General features: G+C 40.0%; 1 protein-coding gene across 1 annotated transcript; it reads right to left on the reverse strand.

Moving 5' to 3' along the window:
• Positions 1-2,605: 2,605 nt before the first annotated feature.
• Positions 2,606-7,719, reverse strand: dlx4b (distal-less homeobox 4b). Its single transcript, XM_012817352.3, has 3 exons — positions 7,070-7,719; positions 5,655-5,851; positions 2,606-2,869 (listed from the first exon to the last, which is right to left on the reverse strand). Exons 1-3 carry the CDS (start codon positions 7,395-7,397, stop codon positions 2,606-2,608), a joined length of 789 nt encoding a protein of 262 aa, XP_012672806.2. The 5' UTR covers positions 7,398-7,719.
• Between the last annotated feature and the right edge of the window lie 3,042 nt (positions 7,720-10,761).

A 10,761-nucleotide genomic window follows, 5' to 3' on the forward strand; every position in this document is an offset into this window, starting at 1 on the left:
ATAAAAAGCATGTAAATGTAAGCTATAAAACCATAAAACATTGCAATATTTTTGAAGACTGCTTTGTTCGAATGTTAAGCTTTACGTCAGCACCTCATAGATTTAAAACAACAGGTGTATATCTCCCTTTCTTGTGTGGAGAGATATGGATTAACAATGTGAAGGGTGATTATGATTGATTAACACTGATTATGTGAAATTGTTAGCAATCCATAATTCAAGCGTAGTCTCATTTATTTGCACTAAAATCATATTTAGTGCAGTTAAAGAATGCTAGATTTACATTTTAAAATGCTATATAATAAAAGACAACTTTTAAGACAACTTGATCACATTATTTTTCACTGGGGTTAACTACACAGGCCTACATGTTGATTTAGTTTGTGCAGGGAACAACAGATGGGCTAACATGCTAATAATTTGCTGCTTGGGGCAATAATTTGATTGTATTAACTGCAAGGAAAACATTGTTGAATAGGGGGTTCTTCAAGGTGACATTTAATGTGGCTGTTTAGAAAAGGAGAATGGACTTCACTGGGTGAACTAGGGTCAATGTCAGGTCAACCGCCCACCCCCCACCCCTCCTCCCCCTTCAACTCGCAACGATGTTTTTAAGATGACGCAAAAACTGACCGCTTTCTTCTTTTAATTTTATACGAGCATCATTATCAGAGCAACACTGGGTTATTTTAAGTCTAGATCATTTATAGGTGGAAGGCAAACAAGATAGCACACATGAGCGAGGCAGTTCGTTCTTACTAAAACCACTTGAACCACCTTTACGCGTCACCTGCTGAGAGCAAATGAAGAAAAACAGGGAAGAGTGCAGTATCCAGAAATTGTATCCATCTAGAACGAGATTCTGCAGTCAATCGTTGCTAGTTGGAACGCAATTTAGCACCATGGTGAATTTACATCAACGCTTTCGGGCGGATGGTGTTTAAAGTAATATAAATAGCTTGTTCACGATGTTTAAACAGTTTTAGCACCAGACTGTGCGAATCAGTACAAGGTACTATTAATCAGGCAGGGTTTCGTGATTGAATGCTACGGCCATTCATCATCATATTATGACACCAGAGGGTTTACTTCCTGGACCCAGTCAAGAGAGCCGAAAAGAAAATACCGTTACAAATTTGGCAGTGTTGGTTTGTTCTTACTCACGACATGCGTCTTTTCCCCTAAATAAAAGAAATAAACAAACACGCCAGCTGAGAGGGAAAAGAGGCGGCTGGAGAGACGAAACCGCGGGATGAAAAATATCTTCGCAGCCAGTTAGTGTAGATACTGGAACACACACTTCCATCGCATTAAAAGAGACTTAAAAAGACCCTGTTGAACTCGGAGTTCCATTACTGTATATTGAGTAGCTTATATGCGTCTCTCTCTGCATTTTGGGCTGTTGCTTTCCAGTGAAAACTAGAATTTAAATTAATAATTTGTTTCAAGACAAAGAAAAAAACAGTGTTCGCCGAAATATAAAGCGCAGGATCAGTAATCTATACTCAGTAAGTTAATTGAATTGTGCCTTTTTTTTATCGTATTTGTATTGTATATTTTGTATTGTTTTAATTCTTCTGAGCTTTAATCCTCTCAAAAATAATACGTATTGTCTGTGATGTGTTTTTACTGCCTTTATATAGTTCGTTGCCCATAATTAGTCGAGAAGTGTCGACATGGGCATGAATACTCAGATGTTGCCCAGGTAAAATTGGTAACCTTTGCCGAAATGTGCCGTCAGTGGTTAATAAATCAAGAACTGGCACACGTCTCCATCTTAAGTCTGAAATGATACCGTGGTGATTTTTTCTACTTCCCGCTCATGCTGTTAAAACAATGAATGTAATTATTTATTGGTACCTTAATCTTATAGTGTCTTACTGGCTAGTAGCTTTGTTATAACATTCATAGCCGGGATCGGTGAGTAATTTCATATGTATTACTATCACGCGATTCCCTGTCCTTATCCAATTTTATATAGCCTATGTATTCTAGCCTATAAATATTATCATTCCCAACAACAGCAAGCCCGTGTTGACTTAAAAGAAAAAGTGACATTGTCCGCAAAATCAGATAGCCTACTAGATATGTAATGTGTTTGTTTAATTATCACTAGCTATCTATTTAAAAAAAAAATGATAATACGACAGTTGAATATTATTTTACAAATTCTAATTTACGAAATTCTAGTAGGCTATGCAGCCTGAATCAGATAAGGTAAGACGCAGTGTTATTGTAAAAAAAACGGTGGTTTATTGTCATTAGGGCTGAGACTGCACAGTAAATGATTCGGGACAGTGGCTTTTAAAACAACCAAAGTGGACAATTTCGTTCAAAATGTATCAAAGACGGTCTCAGGATAACAAACTCAGGAAAATCTTTATATTCATTAATGCAAGAAGTGAGTAAACCTTGATTGCAGAAGCACTGTCTTTGAAAAAAACTAAAATCACGCATGTAGTATTTACAAAGCAAAACTTAATAAACAAGACAACTGCCACAAGTGAAGGTCAGGCACTGAAGAGGTGAAAGAGAACTAAACTCTAAAAATGGCCGGGCAGCCTACGTTTTGACTACATTCGTAAACACTGAGATAAAAATGCAGTCACATCATCGGTGGTCTGTTCATGTTCATGGACTCCTGATGGTGAGACGCCGCGGGGTACCAGTGTCCAAAATTGTTCATATACCCGCCCGGATGCATAGGTGCCGTTTTAGCGGCCATGGACACCTCCCAGAGCTGGGGCAGTCCCGGGGAGCAAGGAGACAATGACGGCGTGGTATGCAGGTGCTCTCCCTCGTGTCCGATGGGACCGTGTTTCATGATTTTCTTGTATTTTGAACGCTTGTTCTGAAACCATATTTTCACCTTGACATAAGGAGAAGAGAAGTACAAACGGTTAATACATGAAATAAACTGGAATCCCAGATGACAATTAACAAACCATTCAATTTATCACACCAAGACACGAGGACAACGTTGTAAAATGTATCTTTGATATTAGATAGAAACCCATTTTTATGAGTTGGACAGTGACTTAAAAGCTCAAGAGAAAATTGAGCTATTACATACTGAAAGGCATGCTTGATTATAAACAACAGTGGTCACGTCTCTCCCTCTCTCTCTCTCCCTCTCTCTCTGCATGTGTGTGTGTGTCTGTGTGTGTGTGTGTGTCTTTGAGAACTGCTACACTTCTGCAGTTCATTATGTACATGCTCCATTATCCTCTTTATGGGGCAGCAATGCATACGCATGACAACAACAATCGCACATTAGAAACACAGTGAAAAACAGAGAGAAGTCCCAGTGCGTTTGCCAAGAGCAAAACACTATAAACATGGAGGTCAGGTCCCCTTGGTTTCTATTTAAAATCATTTTTCCGCTGATTCAGAAGAAGGCCTGATTACAGCATAACTTTATATGGACTCGCAAAAATTACTCACAACACAGCCACCCACCCAGTCCCAGCCACTGGAATACAGATTGAGTGACTTGGCATCATTTAATCCAGTATAGCTGTCATTATTCATATTTGATCCGGATTTATATGACGGCATTCATGGTTTTATGTAATATAATACAAAATGTTGCCATTTTAATGGTCTGGTTCCAAGGCATCATTACCTCAAGCTATTACCAAAAGCCTTGCCTTAGTGACCCGAGGTGTTGACTGAAAACGAACAACTGCAACAGCGAGGCCTTCTGAAGACCTATCATTTATGTAACAGAGAGTTTCAGGTATCATTTGCACACACACACACGCACACGCACACGCACACGCACACGCACACACGCACACGCACACACGCACACACACACACACACACACACACACACACACACACAGGCACAAAAAGTCATCTACTAAGTCTGCTCTCTCAAACTCCCTTTACGCAAAAAACCCCACCTCAAATACTTTCCATAGCCTCAGAGAGTGAAAACTGATGCAAAGCAATTTTTTTCTCATTCACACAGTTAATGACTGAACTATTAGAGCAAAGTTTAGTCGTCAAGGTAGATTAAACCAAAGTGTAATGTGATTTATAATGTCATTTAATATCTAAACTCCAATATATGTGTTTAGTTCATGGCTTTACTAATGTCAAGAGAGTTTACAAACAAACTATTTAATTCATTCTTTAGGTATTGTAAAACGCTCTGGCTGGATAACATGCAAGCTCCGGACAAGAGGGTCTGTTTGAAAGGCTCAAAGAAAACAAGACGTTTTGGAAGAAGCTGGTGTGACTTCATTCTTTTCACGCGGGCCGACAAGTGGATGCACCGTCACTAGAAATGTACGTAAAAGAGAGAACACGTCAATCTTCAGATCACGACTAAATCTCACATTCTGTAGGGTTCAGTGTTGCAGTATACAGATAAAATCAAAGGCCGTACTTTGCTTAGACTGGTCTATGTCAGAGAACATTATATGTCATGAAATGCTATGAGCGGTGTTATGTTGGTACGCGTGAGTACCCAATGGTGTGCTATATGTCTGAGTCACTTCAAAGCAAGATCACCACTGTTGATCCTGCTGAGCAGAACGTCCTAACAAGACTTGTCTCACACACAAAATATATGAAAGAATTATATGCATTCATTCCAACCAACACCTCATTTTTGAAAGAAAAGCTTTCGATTTGCACATGACACCCTTTTTTATAGATTATTTAAACTGGCTGAAGGAAAGGGCCTTAAGGCCTGATAAATCATCTCAGAAAACGTAAGTCTGAACCAGTGGGCATGTGTGTGAGTGTGTGTGTGTGTGAGACTGTTTCTGCAGGCTTTCGTGTATATCCATATGAACATCCTTCAAAGAAAGGGTGGTTTTTAATGACAATAATCATCCATTCACACAAGAGACATTAGCGGTGTGTGTGTGCGTGTGTGTGTGTGTGCGTGTGCGTGTGTGTATGTGTGTGCGCGCCTGATCTTTATATGACCTCTCAGGAAAGGATCACACCTGACAAAAGCCTGCCTTACAATATGCACACACACACACACACACACACACACACACACACACACACACCAACTACTAACATCTCATTGTGTGTGTGAATGATCATGCTCGTTAAATCCGCCCCTCCTCTGGAGGATGTTCATGGGGATATGCACTCAAGTACGCAGGGCTTAACCAATCAAGCAAACAGGCCTCTGGATCATTACTTAAATCCTGGAGAAACACAGAGGTGGCTACCTCAAGAGCTTCACCTTAATGATGCGTGCCAGGGCGAAGGGGATGATGGGAAAATAATTAGCGGGGAGAGAGTACACACCAAATATGGATGCCTGTGTGTTATGAGACAGGTGTTTAGAGATATGCCATGAGGTATTTGTGTGTCTAATGCCATAAAGAGCATGACAACAATAGGGTCATTGGGATTTAGTGAGCCCCTTCTTGAAATCTCAATTTATATATATATAGGAATCAAAACCAAATTAATTTCAACTGTGAGTATAAAATAACTGATTGTATCCCAGGAACACTAATACATAACTGTAACAAAAAAAAAACAGAAGCCGAGTATCTCATTCAAGTGTATGTATCGAAGTGCTTCTGAAAAGGGTGGTCACATTTGATCCATTTTAATGTCTAATATAATCACCCCCGTAAACATTATTGGTAACTACAGATTGTTTGACCATTCACCTGCGTCTGTGTGAGCCCTAGTTTGGCCGCAAGGTCAGCACGTTCGGGCAGGGCGAGGTACTGGGTCTGCTGAAAGCGCTGGTGTAGAGCCTGGAGCTGAAGACTTGAGTAGATTGTCCGCGGCTTGCGAATCTTCTTCCCTTTTCCGTTCAGGCGAATCTCCCCGTTTTCAATGACCGTTGTCTTGTCGTGCCGCTCTTGAAGAGAGTAAAAAACAAACGTCGACAATTAAGGCTAAATCATGACTGTATAAATCTGAGGCCCTCTGTTAGCAACAGGATCATTTATATGAGGGAGTATTTGACAGACGGCCATGATATATGGCGCACCAGTGGCTAGGCAGTGAGATAAACCAGGATTTATTAGGAAAGCTCAACTAATCTGCCATCAGTTAAAATATGTCTTTCAGTAACTTGAAATTTACGACTATGTACAAACGGGCTATATTAGGCCTAACCTAACCTTCATGACTTACAGGCTATCTAAAGGTTTTGTTTATATAAGGCATCCCTATTTAATATTCAACATTTTCTTCTCACAAGTTTTGCATATATGGTCTACTATCACAGTTTTATAATTACCCTAATATTATTATTATTATTATTATTATTATTATTATCGGCTCATTCCTTTCGTGGTGTTATTCACTCTTATAAGCAAAGAAACTGATAAAATGCAGTGTTAAATACAGAAATTAAAAACACTATTGACCACTACAAATCAAAACATTTATTTCACAATACTTCACTAAATATATTTAATACATAAACATATTTACTAAATCTGCCACGTGGAATATGTTGGTCCACTAAGACCCGAATCATTTGAACTGGACCGAGCCTGTTATGCAGGCAAAGCTTATGCAAGGCATCGGTAGTAGACAATATAGAATCGAGAAACGTCCTCTCATTCAAAGTTATAAAACTGGTATAGGAATAAGCTGTCAACAGCCAAGGTGGGCCCCACTACTATGTCTGGCATAGGCGGAAAACACCAAATATTTTTGCAAAGGTGAAGCCAGACCTACCCTTATCCCATGTGTGGTTGGTAATACATGGTTATCCAGTTGGAGTAAGCATGTTAACTTTGCTTCTGTCCATATGTTTTTAAAAATCTTTTTTAAAGGCATTATGAAAGCAATTAGCAGTGCATGTACTGTTGGTTTCTGGGTTAGCGGAAACCTTAAAATCTCGTCAATGAACTTATAATTTTATGCACCCAGAAAAACCACCGCGTCAAACCTACATTTAGAGGAAATTACTACGGCGTTATAACCAACAATCAAGAATAAAAAGCTTGTATTATACCACTACATCTTATAACCGATTTATAACAATTGTATAATTTTGCCTGTGCGTTCCTATTGAGGAGAGATGCGAGATGATAGTGACATTTAAAGCAAATTACCCACTTACCAGCCTCTTCCACTTTCGCAGCATGACTCAAAGTGCTGTTATGGTTGCTGTGCTGGTATGGCATATACGCATTCTGGTTATGTGAGCTCACCGAGCCGGGGTAAGCGTAACCCAGTGATCGACCATAAGAGTAGGCGGCAGATTGGAAAGGAGCATTGTGCTGCGGGTGTCCACCCGGTTGCAACCCGTGAACAGGATAAATATTGTGCGATAGTCCGGGCGAGTGCTGCGGTTGGTGCGTGGGAAGTCCGTGACCAAACTCTAGAAACGCTGACTTGGACGGATCTGGCGCATTGAAACTATCAGGCATGAAGCTCATAGACATCATTAATAACGAAGTCCATAAAACCGACGGGTTCAGGAGGGCTGCATCGAGTGTTCACCACTAGCGAGAGCTAATTTGAACCGGATCCATCTCGCAAAGATACTTGATCACAAGATCGTACCCGGGCTACAAGTAGCCTATTCCAAACTGTTGTGAGGTATTTCCAGTGGATTTTTTTTAAGTTGTTTGTGGACTCAACGGGGAGAGTAAAAGAGATAGGCTCCGTGAATTATTGGTTAACTTCAAAATATTGAGACGTAGCTTGCACACTCTGACCTGGTATGTCTCCAACACAGCGCGCTCTATCAGCGTGCCCGCTGATTGGTTTCGCAGACCTCCTATGTCACGAGACCCAGGGGGGAAGCCTAATTAAGTTCATTAACATATGTTATTGAAAGCAGCTTCATCCTGATATTGGTGAGTTGCCTGCCTGTGTTAATAAAATAGTTATAGACAAAATATTGTCAAACCATAAAACAAGTGAAAACGTCTGTTATCTGGTAGGTCACAACACTAATCAAATATCAATATGTCACATTTTGTTATTACAATATATAGCCTACATGAAGCCTTACCACTGGGGCACTACATTGTCAAATGTAAAGATAGTCAAAGTATTATTAAAGTATTAAAAAGGACTTATATAATTATAAGGGTCTTTTGGTTGAAATGTTTTAGATTTTAAAAATCATACAAACAAAGACATGTTCTGAAGCAGGGAAGACTTAAAACATTAATATTACAGACTCATGTTTATTATTTTTATAATTGAATGGAAAGCTGTTTTAATTTTTGAATTCACACGCCTTTATACTATATCAATATAACTCGACCAATGCAATGAAGTTTACCTTAAGAAATTCACAAAATAAACAAACACATCTGTAATGCATATTGAGCAGTTACAATTATTCACTAAAATAAACCTAAAAGAAAATCATGATGGAAAATAACTGTTTTATGTTCCCCTGAACAGAGATAGTGAAATTAGCCAAATAGCCTAAAATGATTCTCAGTCTTTGTATCTTTGCTGAAATGATTGAGTTTGACTTTGCAATATTTAAAATAGAAGTTTATGTTTTAAAATCGGCTCAGAAATGGAATGAGCATCAACATCAAACCGCCATAAGAGCTGAGTAGCAGTTCAGCCTGAAGGGTATATTCAAAATGTATTTCCATTCATAGGGGACCATAACGAATACAGGAGCTAAGTCTTTTTAAAACGGTTGAATGGACAGATTGAGTGAACATAGGAACAATATGGATGAAATTTGGTCCGAGGCAAAACTATTTTTAAGTCCCGTTCAACACATAAAGTTTCACTCTGACAGCCCTTTGAAAACATGACAGCTTCTTTTGTAATTATCTGTGTGGCGCCAGGTTCACCTTTAAAGAAACAGGAGCGTGCCAACTATCCCTTAGAAAATAAAAGGCGGCCCAGAAGATGCTTTCAGCAGTCTCTCTCGGGTCTGCCTGCTCATAAACATTCTGTTTTTTGTTTTTTTTTCGTTTTTAAAATCACATTAAAGTCATAGGCCTGGTCAGGAAAACGTTCGTTTGCTTATATGTGGTTAATGCATGTGGGCCAGTATATTCAAAGTTTCGAATGCAAGAGGCAAATTTGCCTAGTAGGCGAAATGCATGCATTGGTTCGTATGTGACCTATTCGTGAATACATCTGCATTCCAAATATGAAATGTAAAAACACAAATTCTGGATCGTTGCTACATAATATGCATTGATCTGGGCCTGTCTAATACACATGAAGAATGGCATAACATCTCGCTGAGAAAATATGGCACCTCGTTGGAGTGTGTGGGTGTGTTGACAGACAAGGTGATACGTTCCGTCATAAATCCCGCACCGAGCTCTTCTCCCCGAGACAGACTCAGTTCTGACACAATCAATTAGAAGATGAAAGCGTTGCAGTTGCACAACCCGTGTAATGAGGGCAAGGGAATGACTTGTTGCGAATCGCACTGATGCGCTTTCATTGCGTGCCAGATCCACCCAGGTATAACCCTGTGACCCCCAGACGTCTCACGCCATTCTTCAAAAAACACGTCATTTATATTTATTTTATATTTTCATAACGACATTTTTTTTGTGTATGTCTTTAACGTTGGCTTTCTGTACTACATCCTTACCAACTGTCCACTACAACCCCAGGAATCAACTTTTTTTACTTGGATTCCATAGGCCTACCATATTATAGCTATTTTATTTGGACACCATAAATATTTCTGTCTGCTTGCCAGGAAGTATCACAAACCCATGCAGGAATTTCTGAAATTTACTTGACATTCAAATGGCTCACCACTGAATGTGTGTATGAGTCAGGAAACAACATAGGACTCATACAAATACTGACAAGGCTGAACAGCACACTGGATATCCTTTCAATCCACCCATGGGCAGGGGTAGAAAACTTCAATGGTTAGAAAAAATGAACGGCAAAATCAGTCTGATCAAAGACTAGTATTCGCTTTATAATGGGCCCATTATAATTCTGGTCATATCTTTATCAGTAACATATCTTCTAAATATAATAAATTGTGTTAACTTTTAGTCTGTTACTTCAATGTGATATTAGTGCATTATATATGACAGGAACGGCACAAGACTGCCTTCTTAATATACAGTATGTTATATATGATACAAAACTCCACAGGAACTGCAGCCCAAGAATACTTCTGAACTTGGCCTCCCTGATGCAAAGCCTCTCCGTCGCCTCGAGTGGCAACATTCTCGTAACGTTATGGGGACGTTCTGCGGTGTTCCGCTGGTGTGCCACCCGTTCATTTTGGTCATGTCTCCCCCGAGTGATTCGGTTCCCCCGGGGGGCCCCGGCTCTAGAGGGCCCCGGCCACACTGGGCCTGTCACCGCGGCAACAGCAGCACCAGCAGCACCAGCAGCGCCGACGCAGCTGGGCTCGGGCCCAAGCTGACAGCACAGACTCACGGGCCCAGAGAAGAAGCCACAAATTATTATCGTCGTGAAATCACACTCGCAGAAATGACAAGGGAAGGCTGGAAGTGGGCTGCTTTTGTTACCAAAATCTTTTGGCAGGCTCTGTTGGAGGGATTTTAAGGATGAGTGTTATACAATACACACACATACACACACACACACACACACACACACACACACACACACACACACAGAGACACACACATCATTTACCCACCAGAACAGAGCTGCTTGTTCAGTAAAATGCACTTTGTGCATCACCGCAAAGAAATATAAGACGTTAAAGGGATATAAAGTGACATAAGTCATCCCGAACAGGAGATAATAATGAATACTGAATAGTTAAAGGAAATTGTATGTACACATCCTGTATGACAAAATGGCAAAAGCATCTAG

Source organism: Clupea harengus, chromosome 23 (genome assembly GCF_900700415.2).
Source record: "Clupea harengus chromosome 23, Ch_v2.0.2, whole genome shotgun sequence".
In the NCBI taxonomy this organism is placed as follows: Eukaryota; Metazoa; Chordata; class Actinopteri; order Clupeiformes; family Clupeidae; genus Clupea; species Clupea harengus.

What these genes read in the sequence shown, in the direction of transcription:
- dlx4b (XM_012817352.3), bottom strand. Translation starts at nt 7,397, where the DNA reads ATGATGTCTATGAGCTTCATGCCTGATAGTTTCAATGCGCCAGATCCG. An exon ending in TGCGAAAGTGGAAGAGGCTG is followed by an intron (nt 5,852 to 7,069) that starts GTAAGTGGGTAA and finishes ACTCTCTTCAAG; the next exon opens with AGCGGCACGACAAGACAACG. An exon ending in TAGGGCTCACACAGACGCAG is followed by an intron (nt 2,870 to 5,654) that starts GTGAATGGTCAA and finishes CCTTATGTCAAG; the next exon opens with GTGAAAATATGGTTTCAGAA.